Below are 20,178 nucleotides of genomic sequence, written 5' to 3' on the forward strand. Positions count from 1 at the left end.
CACAAGGAGCAGGTCTGACTAAAGGATCTTGTGTGTGTGTGTGTGTGTGCACGCGTGCGTGCACGTGTGCATGTGCATGCTCATACTACGGATGAACTCAGGGCCTGGGTGCTGTCCTTTAGCTTTTTCACTCCAGGCTGGTGCTCTATCACTCGAGTCAGCCACTGGAGGTAAGTCTCACAAACCTTCCTGCCCAGGCTAGCTTTGAACCGTGACCCCAGATCTCAGCCTCTGAGCCAGGATTTCAGTCATGAGCCATCAGCGCCTGGCCAGACTGCAGAATCTGAGGGCTTAGACTTGCCTCCTTGGTGCGGAGACTTAGACGATGTCCACAGAAAACATGTCCCCTGGAGATAGGAGATGGGTCCCACTAACTTGTAAACACCGCCCCTTCTACCCAATGGTCCAGGGCCCCTGAACATGGATGCTGGCCGCTCGCACGGGGCCTGGCTGGGCCCTGGGCAGACCAAGAGGAGCACTGAGGCCTTTCCTCTCAGGAAGCTCAGTGTGTGGCAGGAAGTAAACAATGACGACACTCGGCTGGCCCAGGGGACTGTGTGAGCGCAGACAATGGAAACCAGCCTGGAACTGGGGGGGGGGGGGGGAGGCTGGCACCAACTCAGGCTGAGCCTTCGTGGCCAAGCTGTAGAAAGATGCCCTGCGGGACCAGAAGCAGCCTGTGCCAGGGCCAGGAGTGACCCTCCCAGGCCACAGGGAGCACATCCTGGAGTCTGACAGGTGGAGATGGGGGGGGGGGGGGGGAGGTGTCCCGATTATATCCCAGGAGGGGGCCGGGTCCCCTTCCTTCCACAAACCTGGCTCCCGGTGGGAGAGGCAGCCTTGTCCTTTCCTTCCATTCTCAAAATGTTCTTTACACGCAACCCTCCCTGCTTGCTCTAAGAAAAACAAGCTGCCAACTCACGTGCGATCAGAGATAGACATGAAGCTGGCATCTGTCTGTCTGACTCAGCCATCAGAGCGAGCAGCTCCACCACCGCGATCTCGGCTCCCTCCGGGGTATCTGTTCTGCGGGTGTTTATTAATGTCTCCCAATGTGGCTTTTTTTTTTAATGTAAAAAATTTAAATTATAACCTTTTCCAAACGTGAAGGTACCTGATAGCGTTAGTCATCAGAGGGATGCGAATTAAACCCACAGAGGTACCACACACACCCACCAGAATGGCTAAAATTAAACACGTTGACAATACCAAATGTTGGCGAGGGTGTGGAAGTCTGGTGTTCCCCACGGGAGGGGGTGGAAAGCGGGGTCGCCACACTGGAAAACTGGTAGCATCCATTCAAGTTCAGCACCGGCCCTGCCCAGATCTGCCCCCAAGAGAAATTACATGGGTACCCACAGCAAGACGGGGACAAGATTGTGTAAGACAGCTTGATGTAGAACTCAAACTTGCAAACAGCAAGTGTATGATGACACACACCTATCATCCCAGCACATGGGAGGCTGAAGTGGGAGAATCGAGAGTTCAAGACCAGCCTGGGCTACATACACAGCAAGACTCTTCCTCAGAGAGACAGAAAGAAACAAACAGTACAAACCCTGCTAGCCTCAAACTTAGGAAAAGAATACATGACACATGCAGCGATTCTGCTTCCCCTCAAACACATTGTCTTGAACAAAACAGCCCACAGGCCAAAAAGTGCCAATACACATACAAAACCAGCAAAGAAGCCAACACTCTTAGCAAATGCACCCAGGGCCAGAACTCTAACAACCAAGGAGAGGATCCCACATGTCCCCAACATACATTCGACGTGAGTAAGAGGCTCATATTAGCAAGTGTCATTAATGTTGAGGGGAGCAGGCATTCTGTTGTCATGGTTTGTTTTTTTCCTAGGCAGAAACCATCTGTCCCTCTCCTGGGAAGAACAAGAGATCCCTGGCACAAGCAGCATCTTTGCAGACTCCTGTGAGCCGTGCCACAGCTTCTCCACAGAGCCCAGGGCAAATAGCTTCACGGCCAAACCCTGCTGGAAACAGCCATCAGCAAGCCAGCCCCGGACATGGTGGCTCCTGCCTGTAACCCTAGTTAACTGGGATCAAAGATCAGGAGAATGCAATTTAGAGCCAGTCCTATGGCGGGGGAGGTCGGGGGCGGGAGGGGTCATGAGACTCCAACCCCATCAATGGCTGGATGCAGTGGTGTGTAGCTGCCATCCCAGAAACGTGAGGAAACACAAATAGCAGGACCAGGCTGGTCCAGACCTAAAGCGAGACCCTATCTCGAAAATAACCAGCACAGAAAGGGGCTGGGAGTATGGCTCAAGGGGCAGAGTACTTGCCCGGCAAACATGAAGCTCTGCGTTCAAAACCCACACTACTGCCAAAAAGAGAGAGGGAGAGAGAGAGAGAGAGAAAAAAGCTGGGCGCTGGTGGCTCACACCTGTAAGCCTAGCTACTCTGGAGGCTGAGATCTGAGGATCATGGTTCAAAGCCAGATCTGGCAGGAAAGACCGTGAGACTCTTATTTCCAATGACCCACCAGAAAACCAGAAGTGGCGCTGTGGCTCAAGTGGTAGAGCGCTTGCCTTGAGCTGAAGAGCTAGGTCGGGGACAGTGCCCAGGCCCAGAGTTCAAGCCCCATGACAGACAAAAAATAAACATAAACACAAACTTAAGTCCAGATCCTAACCCTGTAAACGTGACCTTGTTTGGAAGCGGGGTCTCTGTAGGTAATATTTTAGGGCAGTGGGGACAGACACAAGGAAGAGTATATGAAAGTGAGCGACGCCCCCCCCCCCCCCCCCGGGAAGGGGGTCCCTGCAGGAAGCTGTGCGGAGCTGAGCTCTGCCTTCCCCTGGCTGTGGGGACTGGGGAGAAAAGTCAGTTCCCACGCGCAGACCTCCAGGGGCGGCCACTTCCACGGGCTTTGGAGGGATTCCCATGCCCTCCGCCAGCCCCAAAGCCCCCTTCTCCAAGCCCACAGGCCTGGCCCTGCCACACACCTGCCTGGACCTGTCTTCCCTCCCATCCCCGTCCACACTCCTTCACAGGACAGCAAGCCAGGTCGGATGGCTCCTCCCTCTTTAAAACGGCCCTTCCTGACTCCCGCTCTCAGTGGAAAAGTCCAGAAGGCCAGGGTGGTGCTGTGCCCAGATCCCAGCCGCACACAGCTGGCCCAAGGCACTCAGGCTGCCCAGCCCCTCCCTCTCCCTTCTCCCCACCACCCCGGGGCTGGGCACCCTCAGCCCAAGTCCAGCTCAGCATCCTCAGGGCGCTCCCCGCCTAGGCTGGGACACGGGCTGCCGCTCTGTGCATGCTCCACGCGAGCTCCCGGCCGCAGACCCCACACACAGCTGCCTGCGACGGGCAGGAGACCCCACACAACTGCAGCGGCCTCCGGCAGGCCCAGACCCCATAGCTCTCTCCTGGGTCCAGGAGGCCCAGCACATTCTCTGTCCTGGAGGGGAGGGGGTTCTGGCCACACCTTTCTTCCCAGCCTGCACTCACCAGACACGCGCACCCATCTTGCCACCTGACCCGGAGGCCACCCTCCCCTCCCCTCCCCATCGCGGGGCTTCCCGCCTGGCAGCTCCTGGCATCACCTGTCAGTGAACTCCCTTCCTGTTACCTCATTTTCTGCCAGGAAGTTGTTATTCTTAGAGTCCTGCCTCACCCCAGCTAACGGAGGAGACGCCCAGCAGGGACTTGGAGCTTCATTGCTTCATTGCTCAAGGCCCTGTGGCTCCCGGAGGCTTTGCAGAGTCTATGAGGATGGGAGGATGGATGGACAGATGGACAGATGGATGGATGGATGGACAGATGGATGGACAAAAGTTTGAGAACCAGCAAATCAAAAGGATCCAACCAAGAATGTGTGTGTGTGTGTGCATACATATTTTTTTCTTTTTTTTCTTTTTTGCCCATCCTGGGGCTTGAACTCAGGGCCTGGGCGCTGTCCCTGAGCTTCTTTTGCCCCAGGCTAGCACTCTACCACTCCAACCATAGCACCGCTTCCCGCAGTTTCTGTGGTACTGAAGAATCAAACTCAGGGCTTCATGCATGCTAGACAAGCACTCTGCCACGACGCCACATTTCTAGCCATATATATACACACACACATATATACATTATATTATATACATATTTGTGTTTATTTGGCAACAGGGAGTGTGATCAGCACACCTCTACCTAGAATTTTGGAATGTTCCTGCAACAGGAAGCGCGCCCCATCATTGCTGCCCTGGCTAGGAGAACTCCTGGGGCTCTGCTCAGCGGCTTGGCTCACTGCAGAGACTCAATTCTGCCATTGTCCCCACCACCCTGGGGTGACCCCCCCCACCCCCCCCACCCCCTGTGTACCAGATGCAGCAAGCACATTTAGGTTGAGAGCCAGTCTGGGGCTTAAGTCAGGGCATCAGCTCAACAGCCAGGAAGAGCAGTCTGAGAGGCAGCAGGAGGGCGGGGGAGGGGCTGGCCTCACGGGGGGGGGGGGGGGGGGGGGGGGGGGGGCACAGCCAGCTGCTAGGGAGGTCCCAGGAGGTCCACTGACTCGCTCTTGCTTTCAGAGGGAACTAGCCAGGCAAAGAATGTGGGAACAGCACCTGCAATCCCAGCTACTCAGAGGCTGAGACCTGACCATGAAAATATGAAGCCAGTCCCGGCAAGAAAGTCCATAGGACTCTTCTCTCCAATGAACCACCAAAAAAGCCAGAAGTGGAGCTGTGGCTCCAGTGGTAGAACACCAGGCCCTGAGTTCAAGCCCCAGAACCCACACCAAAAGAAAAAAAGAATGTGGGAACAAGTTCTAGAAGAATCAGCTGTAGGCCAGGCTGTGGCGAGAGCCACTTCCAGGGGGCCTGGGACAGCTGGAAGCAGAAGGACGGCCCTCCTGGTAACATCCATGAAGCCAGGCCGGACGCCGGTGGCTCAGTCTGTCGTCCTAGCTATTCAGGAGGCTGAGATCTGAGGATCCCAGTTCAAAGCCAGCCCGGGCAGGAAAGTCTGTGAGACTCTTATCTCCAATAAACCACCAGAAAACTGGAAATGGCACTGTGGGGCTCAAGTGGTAGAGCGCTAGCCTTGAGCTGAAGAGCTGAGGGACAGCGCCCGGGCCCAGAGTTCAAGCCCCACAACCAACAAAAAATAAAATAATAATAATTTTAAAAAGAAGCAGCTGCATGGCCCTTCAGGCTGGTGCCATCCCCACGCTGCCTCTGGTGGGCGCTGCCTCTTCCTGGTCCAGGCTAAAAGTGAAACTGTCCAGAATAATAAGAGCATAAAAGGCTAGAAGTGTGGGTCAGGTGGTAGAGCACTTGTCTCTCAAAACTGAGTCCAAACACCAGCACCATGAGGAAGAGGAAGGAAGGAGGAGGAAGGAGGAGGAAGGAGGAGGAGGGAGGAGGAGGGAGGAGGAGGGAGGAGGAGGGAGGAGGAGGAAGGGAGAGGAGGGAAGAAGGAGGAATGGAGGAGGGAGGAGGAGGGAGGAGAAGGGAGGAAAAGGGAGGAGAATGGAAGGAAGGAAGGAAGAAAAAGGGGAGGGAGGGGGAGGAGGAAGGAGGGGGAGGAAGGGAGGAAGAAGGAGGGAAGGAGGGAGGAGAGGGAAGAGGAGAGAAGAGGGGGAAAGAGGGGGAGGAGGGGGAAGGGAGGAGGGAGGAGAGGAAGGAGGGAGGAGAGGAAGGAGGGAGGAGAGGAAAGAGGAGAGAAGAGGGAAGAGGAGAGAAGAGGAGGGAGGAGGGGGGAGGAAGGAGGGAGGAACAGGGATGAGGAGGGAGGAGAGGAGGGAGGAGCAGAGGGAGGAGGGAGGAGAGAGGAGGGAGGAGGAGAGGAGGAAGGAGGGAAGGGAAGAGGGGGGAAGAGAGGAGGAGGGAAGAGGAGGAGGGGGAGGAGGGGGAGGAGGGGGAGGAGGAGGAGGGGGAGGAGGGGGAGGAGGGGGAGGAGGGGGAGGAGGGGGAGGAGAAGGCCTGTAGCTGTACACACTTGACTGGAGGTTTGAAAGTCCCTTTATGTGCGGAACTGTTTCCAGCCTCAGTGGCGTTGATTTGCTTTTGCAAAATAAAATCTGACCGTGTCGTGTAGGAGTATATTCACAGCACCTGATCATCTGCACGGCGTTTATCCTTCTGACTACCAGGAATTTCAACTTTTCACAAACAGGACAACACGGCTGATTGGAATGGAGGAATACTTTGCAAATCACGCCCAGAACACACACGTGTCTCCTTTGCGAAAGCCAGCCATGTGGGCAGCTAGCATTATGGAAGAAAGCCCACGTGAGCACGCGGTGGCCGGCACTGGGGCGAAGCAGCTGGGTGACACACCACTCTACGCAGAGCTGTTAACTTCCCGTCCACACATCTCCCCACGAGACTCATTTGCACAGGCAGATGGCGCGGGGTTACCACTCCGAGCCGCCGGCCCTGCCTCTGATTCATTCCTTTCAGTTCTGCTATTCAGCTACAGATGCTCTCCACCATTCTCAAACCAGAAGTAGGGACGTTGATCAGGCGTCCCAGACACCCACCTGCACACTCCTAACCATGACGTAAGCGAAGTGAGGTCCCAGAGCTCCAATCTGCAAAGGCAGGGCTGCAATAAGATGAGCTCAGTTAAGAAACAGGGTTAATAGCTAAAGCTTTGCCAAGAGAAACAACAACAAACAGATCAAAACGGAGTGGAAGAGGCTAACGTAGTTTAAAACTGCAAAGGACGGTCCTAGCTCCAAACTGACCCTTCAAGCAACAAGGTAGCTTTATGACGCTCATTATTAACAATCTGAATATTACCTGTTTCAGCTTCTAGACTCAAAGGGCCTAATTCCAGAGTCTGGAAAATGCCATTCATTTCTTCAGGGGAAAAGATGTGGAAGACAGCGTAGGAGGGGGTGGGGGTAACTCAGTGATCAAGAGCTTGCCTCGTAGTCACAAGGCTCTGGGTTCAATCCCAAGCACAGCAAAAAATACAAAAATTAAAATAATAAAGAAGATAGTATGAGAGGCGGATGGGGGAAGAAAATGATGAAAAGTTAAAAATGTCCCCACCTAGGAGAAGTTGAGAAACATGGTCTAGAACGGACACTAAAGGAGCTGAGGGTGAGATGAGACACATCATAGGAAGCCCAGCATGCTGGGCCCTGTAATCCCAGCACGTGGCAGGCCGGGGGCTTGAGTCTGAAGCCAGCCTGGACTATGCAGCAATTCTAGGCCAGACTGGGCTACCTAGTAAGACTCCATCTCTATTCAAATGTACACTCATACATATACACGCGTTTACACAAAGGCTTAGGATAACTACATAGGAAAACTTTGGTTTCTCACCAGCAGAGAAGTGCTACCAAAGAAAGTGGATGGCTGGAAGCTGGGAGGGCTGGCCGTGTGCAGGGGTAGGGGGTGGGAGTCGGGGAGAAGCAGCAGGAGGAGTCAGGGAGAGGTAGGGGGAGGAGTCAGGCCGAGCCTCCACCACCCATCCTGCTTCCACTGCAAGCCCACGGGCAGGGAGTGTCTTTCACTTTTGGTGTGTGTTGCTTTAACATAAGACGCTGCTGAATAAAAAGCCATGGGAAAACAATCAGACAGATGGCCCAGAACAAGCCGTTGTCTTTAAAGGTGAGTAAGAGCTGCAGAGCAATCTGCACAGAGGCTGAATATGCAACCAACTCTGCTGAAAAAGCTGGTTTCTGAGAAGCCAGAAAACATGCAAATGCGCCACAAGTCAACACACAACACCAAAGGATTAGGGCAAGCCTAAGTGTGGACACACACGTATATGTATATGCATGTGCGGGGTATACAAACATACACCCTGAAACAGTTTCCTGATCATGAAGACAAATATGATGAATGAAATAGCTAATCAAGTGGCTCATGCCCTAACTACTCAGGAGGCTGATACATGAGGATCACAGTACAAAGCCAGGGCTGGGAAGGTGGCTCAGTGGTAGAGTGCTTGCCTTGTATGCATGAGGCCCTGGGTTCGATTCCTCAGCACCACATAAGCAAAAAGAAAAAAGCCGGAAGTGGCGCTGTGGCTCAAGTGGTAGAGCGCTAGCCTTGAGCTGAAGAGCTGAGGGACAGCGCCCAGGCCCAGAGTTCAAGCCCCACGACGGACAAACACAGTACAAAGCCAGCCCAGGCAGGAAAATTCACAGGACCCTCATCTCTAACCACCAAAAGGCCAGAGGTCTATCTGTGGCTCAAGTGGTAGAACACTAGTTTTGAGCACAAAAGCTCAGAGACAGCACTCAAACCCTGAGTTCAAGCCCCAGGACTGGTGCGTGCATGCACACACACACACACACACACACACATGTGGATATACACACATATGCACACACACTCACAAAATGTGCCTGGCTACATACAACACATAACAATTACTTGCATTAAAAATCATGTTAAATGGGCAGGGAATGTGGCTTAGTGGCAGAGTGCTTGCCTAGTACTCATGAAGCCCTAGGTTCGATTCCTTAGTACCACATAAAAAATAAAAGAAATTAGGGGCTGGGAAGGTGGCTCAGTGGTAGAGTGCTTGCCTTGCATGCCTGAGGCCCTGGGTTCGATTCCTCAGCACCACATAAGCAAAAAGAAAAAAGCTGGAAGTGGTGCTGTGGCTCAAGTGGTAGAGCACTAGCCTTGAGCTAAAGAGCTGAGGGACAGTGCCCAGGCCCAGAGTTCAGGCCCCATGACCGGACCCCAAAAAAAAGTAAATAAATAAAAGAAATTAAAGAGAAAAAAAATTTTAAATCATGCTAGAAGCAATTGAAAATCAGCAGTCATAATGACTGATTTTACACAAAGGTGTAGTTAAATGTCAGCAGAAGTATATTAAACGTCAGCATAAAGCACACACAGTATTTTACTCAAATGGGTAGTGAAGAGCTGGTAAATGTATGTAAAATATAGAGAGCCATATTAGTAAGCAAAGTAATATGAATTAAAATATTAATGAGACACCATATGCTCCACCATAAAGATTCCATTTCAATTCCCACAAACAACAGACCCCTCCCTAATGGGCTGGCAGTGCCACCGCCGCACAGGGAAACGGTACGCCAGATCTTCCTCGCCACACCGAGGTCCTAAATCCACCACCACGAAAGCACTGGAGGAAGAGTCAGGTGGCCACTTCCACAAACCTGGCTACGAAAAAGCAATGAGAAGCACGGCAGCGAGGCCCAGCACCAATAAGAAATACACAAACCTGACAACACAGAAACGTCCACTTTCCCAGCAAAACACGCACAGACCACCAGGGACTTGCACTTTCCATGGGGAGACCTTCCCTTCCACTGAGATCAACAAACCTGACTCCAGACAACCCCCTCCCAAAAAGATAAATTGATCAAATCCGTTTGAGTCCGCAGACTTCTAAGACAAGGCGTGGAGGCCCCTCTCCCACCGAGGTGCCAGCCCTGCCAAGAGCTCTCGGTCTCCTTCCTTCCCCAGAAAAACACATGAGAAAGGAGGAGCCTGCTGACACCACAGGTATTCTGGCCAGCCATCCAGGCTATTACTGGTACCCAGTGGGATCGGTGAACTCAAACAGCACCCAAGATTAAGTATGGAAAGTCAGGATTACATAATAGAAACACGAGACTTAAAACAGAAGGAAGAGGATCAAGCAGAGCTCAGGGTAACAGCCTCATCGCTCGAGAACATAGAGACTGTGTCAAATACATTAGCTAAGAATTATGCACAGGGGCAGGGCAGAAGGAGGAGACCAAAGCAATATTGAGAAGATCAAGAGTTATGAAAATAGGTCTGGGAAGGGGGTTCAGTGGTAGAGCGCTTGCCTTGCATGCTTGAGGCCCTGGGTTCAATTCCTCAGCACCACATAATCAGAAAAAAAAAAAAAAAAAAGCTGGAAGTGGCGCTGTGGCTCAAGTGGTAGAGTACAAGCCTTGAGCTGAAGCACTGAGGGACAGCGCCCAGGCCCAGAGTTCAAGCCCCAAAACAGACGCCGCCCGCCCCAAAAAAAGAGCTATGAAAATAATCAAAGACCCTCTTTCTGGAAGGGGAATTGTTCTGTAATTCACTGTGTTGTCAGGATAACCTAGGAGATGGTGCAGTAACAAGCAATCCCCAACAACAGAGGCTTATATAATAGATGCCTGCTTCCTGCTCACAGTGCATGCCCAGTGCAGGCTAGCTCTCCACGCTGCTTTCCCTTCCAGGGCTCAGAATCAACCTAGAAGAGTGCTAGCTCAGAGACAGCACCCAGGCCCTGAGTTCAAGCCCCATGCCTGAAAAAAAAAAAAAGCTCTCTAATCAAAAGTTACTCCGGTCACTTCTTGCTGAATTGTCCTGGACAAGTAACATGGCCACAGGTGATATGGAGAGAGAAGTCTGATCCTGCCTCAGGGAAGAGCAGGTGACTCGTTCTGTAACAGATATACCGCCTTGATTCAAACTCAAGACCCAACAGTTTCATGAGAAAGAAATTTGATTAGAGCTAGGAATATGGCTTAGTGGTAGAGTGCTTGCCTAGCATGCATGAAGCCCTGGGTTTGATTCCTCAGCACCACATACACAGAAAAGGCACTCAAGTGGTAGAGCGCTAGCCTTGCGCAGAGAGAGGCTCAGGGACAGAGCCCAGGCCCTGAGTTCAAGCCTAGTACCAAAAAGAAAGAGAAGAAATTCGATTGGTATTCAAAGGCTAGGTAAATCACGGTGCTATTTGTGAAGTACACACCAGAAATAATCCCAATGTCCACGGAAAGTCACAAGTTAAATACATAAAAATATCCAGGAAACAGAATGTATTGTCAGATTTGCCAATGTAGAAAGACACCGAGACTTCGTTGCTATGGAAACAAGAAAGTTACATGTACCATATTAGCTGTCTGGGAAGTTACACCTAAAACATGTAATCACATTGAGATGATGATTCCTTTATCTTTTGATTTTACAACTTTGTTACCTGAATATTTGATAACAAGCATATATGACTTGGGACGCTTCGAGGACCAACAAAGCTATCTCAATATTTTAAAAATTGATTTAGTGTGAAAGGATACAGCAAAATGGGACTGATCTAAAAACAAAGATTCAGAGTCAATATGAGATATACTAAAATACCCATACATCACTGCATTATTTATTATTATAGCAAGAGTGCAGAAACAACCAGAATGCCCCCAAATTAGCAGACAGCTACGAGTATGCAGAAGATGGAGTTTAAAATTCAAGATTCTAATATGGGCATGGTGACACACACTTGTAATCCAGCTCTTGGGAGGATCACAAGTTCAACGCTAGCATGGATTATGCAGTTGAGACCCCGTTGCAAAAGAAAAAGAAGAAAATTAAGAAGTATTTCTGATACAAAAATAAGCTAAGAATATGCTAATTAATAAAGCAAGAGCCCAAACTATATTCATAAATGGACAGGAACATGTAATCATATTTTTTTTTCCACAGCACAGATCATCAAAGAATACCTGAATGTTAACTCTTATTAGCCTGGTAGTAAAGGCAGCCTGTCTTGTTTTCTTCTTTTACATTTTTCTCTTTGTTTTCCCTCCATTTACCCCCAGTGATATTTCTATTAGAAGCAGAGACATAATCTAATAAATATTACTGTTCACTGCTGTCAGAAGAAACAAGGATGATTGTAAGACTACAATCTTGTGTTCTCGCAGGGAGAATGCAAGACCTTCAAGATCTCTGAGATCAGACACACCCCTCACACAAAACCTGCACACACACCGACTTCACCACTCCCGGAATCTAGCCAAGGGGGCACTCTCCCACCGCTCAGGCTGCCAAGTTAAAAGCCAGGGTCCTTGCCTGAAGACTCTTAGCTCCAAATCACCACCAAAGGCCAAAAGTGGAGCTGTGGCTCAAAGGGCAGAGGGCCAGATTTGAGCCAAAAAGCTCAGGAATGGTGTCCAGGCTGAGTTCAAACCCCAGGCCTGGCACTTAAAAAAAAATGTCCTGTACAGATGTACAGATGCATGTACTGGGAAAAGCCCAGGGCTGGCAGCGCTGTTGAGTCAAATGCCACGACACAAATGAGGGCGAGGGACGTGGAGGCGGGCTGGAGAGGCCTCCGGCAGCTTGGGAGATCTGTGGCATCTGCATCTGCCCACAGGAGAAGAGATGGACAGCAACTTCTTTTCTTTTTTGTCGGTCGTGGGGCTTGAACTCTAGGCCTGGGCGCCGTCCCTCAGCTCTTCAGCTCAAGGTGAGCGCTCTACCACTTGAGCCACAGCGCCACTTTTGGTTTTCTGGTGGTTTATTGAAGATAAGAGTCTTACAGACTTGGCTTTGGACCGTGATCCTCAGCTCTCAGCCTCCTGAGTAGCTAGGATGACAGGCATGAGCCACCGGCAGCCGGCTTGGACAGCAATTTCTAAATGATGCCCTACCCTCCTCCGCAGCTCAGGTCATCCTCCACCCTGGGACCTCCACCTCAGAGCCTCCTCCACTGTAGCTATATGCTGGAATGAGAAGACTGATGGGGTATCTGCTTCTGGTGAGGACCGAGGCGGAGCCACACGGTGGCCAGAAACCCAACCAGAGGACCCCAGGGCTATTCCCCACACCCCACAGGACCCTCTTCCTGAGGGCACAACAGGGCAATGGGCAGTAGGCTGGCAAGGAAGACACAGCCCGTGGTGGTCTAGCTAGTTCTAGGGTCTCTCGGCAGCTGCATGGAGCCTGGGCATCTACACGGACGGGCACCAGCTCCAGCAGTGGACACGGAGACGAAGTCACACTGACCCGGCCAGCCCCTCGGAACCACAGCGCACCACCAGCCCTCCTGCCAGCTCCCCAGCTGCTCTGCCCCGCCTTCTGACTGTTCTAGAGCATTCTACACTTTTCCACCAGCCCCATCTGCCTGGGATGCTCTTTCCTAGAGTTGTGAACAGCATGACTTTCTCTAATTTTGGGTCTGTACTCAAAACCTCCTTCCTCAGCACGGAGGAGACATGTCCTCATCGACACCAGGACTTCAGAGGGGAGCTCTTCTCCCCTCCTCACCTAGACAGCACGAGCCACCACCGCTCAGCCAGCTGCACAAACCCGGGCAGGGCAGGGCAGGGCAGGGCAGGGCAGGGCAGGGCGCCCTCTCTGCCCAGCCTTCTACCTCCAGAGCAGCCCGGCCCGGGAGAATCTGCTCATCAAGTGCGATGTTACACTCAAAGGCAGCAGCATCATGTGGAAGAAACATTGAATGCAAACTAGTTGGAGTAATATTTCTTTTTTGTGACAGTTCTGGGGCTTGAACTCGGGCCTGGATGCTGTCTCAGAGCTTTTCTGCTCAAGGCTCGCATTCCACTACTTGAGCCACAGCTCCACTTCTGGATTCAGGGAGGGGAGCTATTTACTGAGGATAAGAGTCTCAAGGATTTTCTAGCCAGACCAGCTTTGAAAAATGATCTGCCAGCCGGGCACTGGTGGCTCACGCCTGTAATCCTAGCTACTCAGGAGGCTGGGATCTGAGGATCGCGGTTCAAAGCCAGCCGGGGCAGGAAACTCCGTGAGACTCCTATCTCCAATAAACCACCAGAAAACCGGAAGTGGCGCTGTAGCTCAAGTAGTAGAGCGCTCGCCTTGAGCTGAAGAGCTGAGGGACAGCGCCCAGGCCCAGAGTTCAAGCCCCACGACCGACAAAAAAAAAAAAAAAGAAAGAAAAATGATCCGCCAATCTCAGCCTCCTGAGTAGCTAGGATTAGAGGCGTGAGTCACTGTACTTGGCTGAGAATTCCTAATTCCCAACTTCATCTAAAACCTCCAAGAAGGAGCTACTGAGACACTCCACCCCACACAGATAAAAGCTTCATCCAGACTCACATGAGGGCACCAGAGCATGTGCACACAAAGACATGCATGTGCACACAGAGACGCACACGCACGCACATGCACACGCACACGCATGCCTGGACACCCCACCAAGCTCTCAGTGTGACTTCCCACTTACATGAAACCCATTATCTTTATGCAGTTTAACCATTTCTTTACATTCTTTTAATTAACAAGAATCAGAGCCAAGCACCAGTGGCTCACGTCTATTACTCAGGAGACTGAGATCCTAGGATCTCGGTTCAGCAGTGACATCCTAGTATGTCATGATTCCGGATTCCTGGGTCTCAAGAAACTGATAAATATGCAAAGAAATGGTATCATACAGACCCTGATCTCTAAATGATGCCTGATTGTTTTCCTAAATACAGCTTAAAATAGACACTTAGGAAATTCAAAGTATAATCTTAAACTCATAGGCTTAAAAAAAGCATAATGTAAATTAGAAGAAAGCAATAAAAATGTTCTATATCAGACTTCAGGGGAATTTCCTGAAGTGAAGCTGCAGGAAGAATTATAAAAATTGTAAGAACAGCCAGGTGCCGGTGACTCACACCTGTAATCCTAGCTACTCAGGAGGCTGAGATCTGAGGATCACGGTTCAAATCCAGGCTGGGCAGGAAAGTCCGGGAGACTCTTATCTCCAATTAACCACCAGAAAACTGGAAGTGGCACTGCAGCTCAAGTGGTAGAGCGCTTGCCTTGAGCTAAAGACCTGAGGGACAGCGCCCAGGCCCAGAGTTCAAGCCCAGAGTTCAGGACTGACCAGAAAAAAAAAAAAAAAAAGTAAGAATTATAAGAAAAAGCTTCAAGGAAGGAAAGCAAACAGGAGGGCTGAAAGTGAGCAAATAGTAAAGAGTATAGGTCCAGGGCAAATAAAATCGATAAACAGCATAACACATTAAAGAAAATCAGCATATGATACTGATTAACCAAAGGTTAAGAAGAAAATTCCGTAGCAACTTTGTGATACTTAAAAAAACTTAGGAGTGTTTCTTACAAGAAGAAAAAAAAAGAAGTTGCCACCACCAACCGAGGGAGACAAGAGGAAATCTGAACCGTCCAATGACTGTTAAAGCATGACAGATCAGAGGAGCTGGTGACACATGCCTGTAATCCCAGCACTCGGGAGGCTGAGGAGGGAGGATTGAGGGTTCAAGACCAACCTGGGCTTCATAGTGAGAGCCCTGAGTCTCAAAAAAAAAAAAGAGAGACAAAATTGTAAATAAGGAAATGCTTGGGCTCCGCACACGGCATCCTGTTCAAACAGAGGGCGATGTGCACTCGAGCATCTTCTGGAGTGTGCTGCCAGTTCATCTCCGCTCTGACTGCAGCCATCATACCCATCGGGCCTTATGTTGATGAGCAAGTGATGAGTGCTCAGAAAATGGAGGAGCTGGGGGGGGCACGCCCACGTTCCCGTGTCTACAGTACCCAGAGCACAGGTGAGCCACCACCACCACCCCGGCTTCTCATGGAAGCACCCAAATTCCCCTCCTTCCAGCAGCCCCTGGGTCACTGTGGATGTGGCCAGCAGAGGTGGCTTCTGCCACCACCCACAGGGCGTGGTACTGCCAGAAGGGGCTTTCCTAGACAGGCCCTAGAACCACCTCCCTGGACCCACCCCTCACCCAGCCACAAGCCCCGGGGCTCTGGGCCAAGGCATCTGGGAGCAGGCGTGGATTTCCAGGCTGGAATTGGCCTAAATTCAGCAGTAGTGGTGCGGAGCCTGGGCCAAGCCCAAGCCGGTCCCCTCCACGGGGAACGGTGGCCAGTCTGCTGGAAGGGGAACTGGCCCAGGGAGGAGCTGGCTCGCCCTGGCTGGTCCTGCCATCTGCCCTGACCACGCTCTGACTGCGGACCAACGGACAGATGTTCCCTCCGCCAGCTGATCTGGGTGATCCCTTCAGGAGGAGACCCAGCTCCCGAGGTGGGAGGGAGATGCTGGGGGCAGGTGGGTCCCTCACAAGGTGGGCGTGGTGGGAGACCCGCCTGGGAAGGTGTGCCGGCCGGAAGGACGGAGCAGATGAAGAGTTTGCTCTGCCTCCAGCTGCCTGCCATCACCGGCCACAGGTCTCCCGGGTCTGGGATCGGAAACTCCTGGCTACTTAGTAGGCAGAGATCTGAGGACGGCAGTCTGAACCCAGCAGGACAGGAAAGTCCATGAGACTCTTACCTCGAATTAAAAAGCCACCAAAAAGCCAGAAGTATTGTTGAGGCTCAAGAAGTAGAGTTCTAGCCTTGAGCACAAACCTCAGGGACAGTGCCCAGGCCTAAGTTCGAGCCCCAGGACCCACATACATACATGTACACATGCATATACGTGCATACACACAGTATTGTTTAATATGCTAGCCAGCCATTGGTGACTGTTGCCTTTAACCCCGGCTACTCGGGAGACTGAGACTTGTAGGATCACAGTTCAAAGACAGCACAGGCAGAAAGTCCATGAGATTCTATCTCCAATTAACCAGCAAAAGACTGGACCAGAGGCATGACTCGTGGTAAAGTGCCAGCTGTAAGTCAAAAAGTCCAGCAAGAGTGCAAGGCCTTGGGTACAAGGTCCAGTACTGGCACAAAACAAAACAAAAAGAGCCTCTCTCTGCTGTGGGGCCCGTGAGATCAAGCTATGGTCAGTAGGGAAAGAGGCAGACACAGCCAGGTGCCAGTAGCTCACACCTGTAATCCCAGCTGAGGAGGCTGAGATCTGAGGATCACAGTTCAAAGTCAGCTGGGGCAGGAAAGTCCGTGAGACTCTTATCTCCAGTGATCTACTCAGAAAAAGCTGGAAGTGGCGCTGTGGCTCAAGTGATAGAAGCCTAGCCTTGAGCACAAAGAGCCTCAGGGACAGCACCCAGGCCCTGAGTTCAAACCCCAGGACCAAAAAAATGGAGGAGGGGGGGCAGACATTTGTCAGCCTCTTTGCCAGGAGCCCAGGCCTTCCTAAGATGACCTGAGCAGACACCTTCAGTCCCAGCCCCCAGGAGTCCCGGCCCAGTGTCCCCTTCATCCACCCTCCACCGCCCCGTCCACCCTGGAGAGCTGAGCAATGGGCACGAGCCCAGCGTCCCTGCCCCAGGCTGGGGCTGAGCGCGGCGCTAATGAGCTGGTTCCATGCACACACAGGCTGCATGCGAGCTGCCCTTGCGCAGAGACGCTTCCTTTCTTTTCCTTCCCACTGCTGACTGGAGCAGCCACCGCTGCAGAGGTGAACGGGAGAGGGGGCAGGGCCGGACACGACAGGGCAGGAAGCGCTCCCACTTCCAATGGCCCCCCACCTGAGGGGAGGGGTGTCTCACGCAGAACCCCAGATCCTGTGAGGAATGCCCCTTCACTGGGAAGAGGGGAGCTCCTCATCACACCCCCACCGGGTCCAAGTCCTGACAGGCCTTTCCCCCGGAACTGCACAGAGGAGCTGGCGCTCTGCCACCAGTGCGGCGTCCCTCAACGCCACCAAAGCGTGTGGCTTCTCTAACGCCGAGAAGTCTGAGCACTAGAGGCCTTTGCGCGTGCCTTCTCGGCCTGGCGCGCGCGGTGCACGCCTCCCCGGCCCGCCACACCTCACGTGTCACCGCCGCTCACTGACCGGCCTGTTCACAATCCCAGTCCCCAGCAAGGGGCCAGGGTGCCCGGGTGCCGGTTTCCTCAGGGGTAGGCAGAAAGGTTCCAAGTGGCCTTAAAATAGAAACTGCCAGGTGGTGAGGGCGTGAGCCACGGGCACCAGGGGCACACCCGGCCCGCGCTGGCCCTGGCGCGCTGAGACTAGTTCCTTTCCTGTTTCTTGTCAGGTGAGCCTTGACATCTTCTCTCCACGCCAGACCACGACCAAATCCCAGTGACAGGAAGGCCCTCGGGCACCTGCCACCGCCCCACCCAGGTGCATTCTCTCTTCACTGCATTCTCCTGCAAGGCCCAACTCGCTGACCCTTCAGGACACCCAAAGGCAGGGACTACAGGATGCACCTTCGAGCCTCTACCCAGCACTCAACACTTGATGGCATGTAGCCTCCACCACACTGACTCTTCCAGCAGCCAGTTAGAAGACTGAAGCTATTTTTATCGGTAAGCTCTCAGCTTAACAGGACGCAGGCGCTGCTCCTTCTGAGGGAAACAGAAGCGCTCAGGAGCCTGGCCCTTTGGCCCCATGATTTGATTTTGAACAGAGGAAGAGACTCCAAGCTGAAAAACAAGGGGCTATGCTTCTCCATCTTCGTGCTCAAGAGAAAAGGAAAAAAAGCAGAAGGAATGGCTTTACCCAGCATGAGGAAGACGCCAGGTCTGGAGGGGACAGAAAGTGAGCACGGACCTGGCTGGGTCATGGGCGCTTGCAATCCTAGCTATTGGGAAGCTGAGACCTGAGGATCACAGTTCAAAGTGAGCCCAGCAAGACAAATTCCACTCTCCAATGACCCAGCCAAAAGCGGAGTGTGGCTCAAGTGAAGGAGTACCAGCCTGGAGCAAGAAAAGGAAACTGAGTCAGGGACTCGGGTTGCACGCAGCCTTGGGTGCTGAGGCAGGACCTTCGGGGCGGGGTGCCCGGGTGCTGGCGGGGGGGGGGGGGGGGGGGGGGGTGGCGCGGGCGCTCGGGGCGCAGCAGGCCCAGGGCGGAGCCTCCGGCCTCTCCTACCTGTACCTAGGTTAAGCTGAAGGGGTGGGGGGCAGGCACCCAAGAACCCCAGGGGCGGGAGGTGGGGGGGAGACTCCTGGCCTTGGGGGGAGAGCTGCCAGCTGGGACACAGGGGGACCCGAGAGAGAAGGGGGGCCCCCTCCAGTGCCAGGCGGCGACAGCAACTGCAGAGGGCCTGGGACCCAAGACCAGCAAAGCCAGGGGTTCAAGTTCCCGCGTGAGCCGCGCCCCGCCCCGCCGGCGCCACCCTCGGACCGCAGCTCTCCTCGGGCCGGTGCGCGCAGCGTGCGGGCGCGGACGCCGCCATCGGCCCACCTGGGGAGGCGGGGGGGGGGGGGGGGGGGGTAAACCGCGGGTGGTTTCTCCCCGTGAGCGTCTGGCTGGTGGTGCCAAAGCCAGTCCTTCTGGAACCTTCTCAAGATAACTTTTTCTGAGCGTCTGGCGCGCTCCGAGCGCTGCCACACTCGCACACTCACGCGCACCCACGCGCGCGCGCGCACAGTCGCGGACCCCGGGCGCTCGCCGCGGGGGAAGCCCCGGGCGGCCGGGGCTAAAGGCGGGGACGCGCCCCCCCCCCCCCGGCACCCCACCTCAGCGCCAGGCGGCGGGGCGGGGCCCCCCGAGGGCGGCGATCGCGGGGCGCGGGGGGGGGGGGGGCGCGCTTACCCGGCCGTTGCGGTCGGTCTCCCGCACCTCCTCGGGCCGCGGCCCTCGCCGCACGAGCGCCCGCAGCAGCTCCACGTCGTTGGCGCCGGCGGCGCGCAGGAGGGCGGCCGCCGCCTCCGGGACGGGCTCGGGGACGGGCTCCGGGACGGCCGCCCCGCGCCCCGCGCCGCCGCGCTCCCCGCCGCCCGGGGGGTAGAACGCGTCGTCCGTGGCGAGGCTCCGGGCGTCCTCGCACCCCTCGTCGTCCTCGGGGTCGGCGGGGGCCGGCGGGGACGGGCAGCGCGCCCCGCCGCCCTCGGGCCCGGACCCGGCCAGCAGCAGCAGCACCATGCCGGCGCCCGGGGGCACGGGCCGGGCACGCGGACCCGCAGCGCCGCTCCCCGCCCGGCGGAACGAGCTCGCCCGCGGCCGCGGCGGCGCCCGGGGAGAAGGCGAAGCCCCCGGGGTGGGCGGAGCCGCGGGCGGGGCGGCCCGGGCGGGGCGGGGCGGGGCGGGGCGGGGCGCGCGCCGGACTAGAGCCGAGCTAAGCCGGGGCTTCCCTGGGCCCTGGGGACCGTAATCCCGCGGATGTGCTCGGGAGCCCGGCAAGTGCGCACCGGCGAACCCAGGCTCCGAGTACAACACGCAGGGAGGCGGGGGGGGGGGGGGGTTCGGGGGTGCCGCGCCCCCAGGGGCGGGGATGGAGTGGGGTCGGGGCGCCCGAGCCAGACCGAGGGCGGACGGACGGGCAGCCTCAGAGCCCGAGTCCATTACCCCCCTACCCCCGCCCCCCGTTCCAAGTTGTGTGGCCCAGTTCCACCCAGCCCGGCCGTCTGCGGACCCGGAGACCCGGGCGCACGCGGCGAGGGCGCGATCGCGCGTGGGGAGGCGCGCGGCGGGGCCTGGCGCCCGCGGGACCCGGGCCTCCCCGCCGCGGACGGGGCAGAGAAGAGCCCGGGGACCGGGCGCACCTGGCGGGGAAGGCCGGCGCCCGCCGCTCCGGAGCCGAGCTCGCGCTTGGCCCCGGCCCCGCCTCTGCGGGCGCCCGGGCAGATTCGCCCCGACGCCGGAGCCCACGGCCGCTGCCCGCCCCGGCTCCCCACGGGCCGGCGCGAGGACTCCCCAGCCGGAGCCCTCGCTC

General features: G+C 54.9%; 1 protein-coding gene across 1 annotated transcript in view; it reads right to left on the reverse strand.

Annotated features, from left to right (window-relative positions):
* The window catches only part of Ankrd33b (ankyrin repeat domain 33B), a 59,266-nt gene extending 39,878 nt beyond the window's left edge, over positions 1-19,388 (reverse strand). Inside the window, exon 1 of the mRNA XM_042695195.1 lies at positions 19,059-19,388. Within this exon, the coding sequence (XP_042551129.1) occupies positions 19,059-19,388 (330 nt within the window). The remainder of the gene's footprint in view (positions 1-19,058) is intronic.
* Positions 19,389-20,178: the final 790 nt, after the last annotated feature.

This window comes from Dipodomys spectabilis, unplaced genomic scaffold, assembly GCF_019054845.1.
Source record: "Dipodomys spectabilis isolate Male_0828 unplaced genomic scaffold, ASM1905484v1 ptg000179l, whole genome shotgun sequence".
Classification (NCBI taxonomy): Eukaryota; Metazoa; Chordata; class Mammalia; order Rodentia; family Heteromyidae; genus Dipodomys; species Dipodomys spectabilis.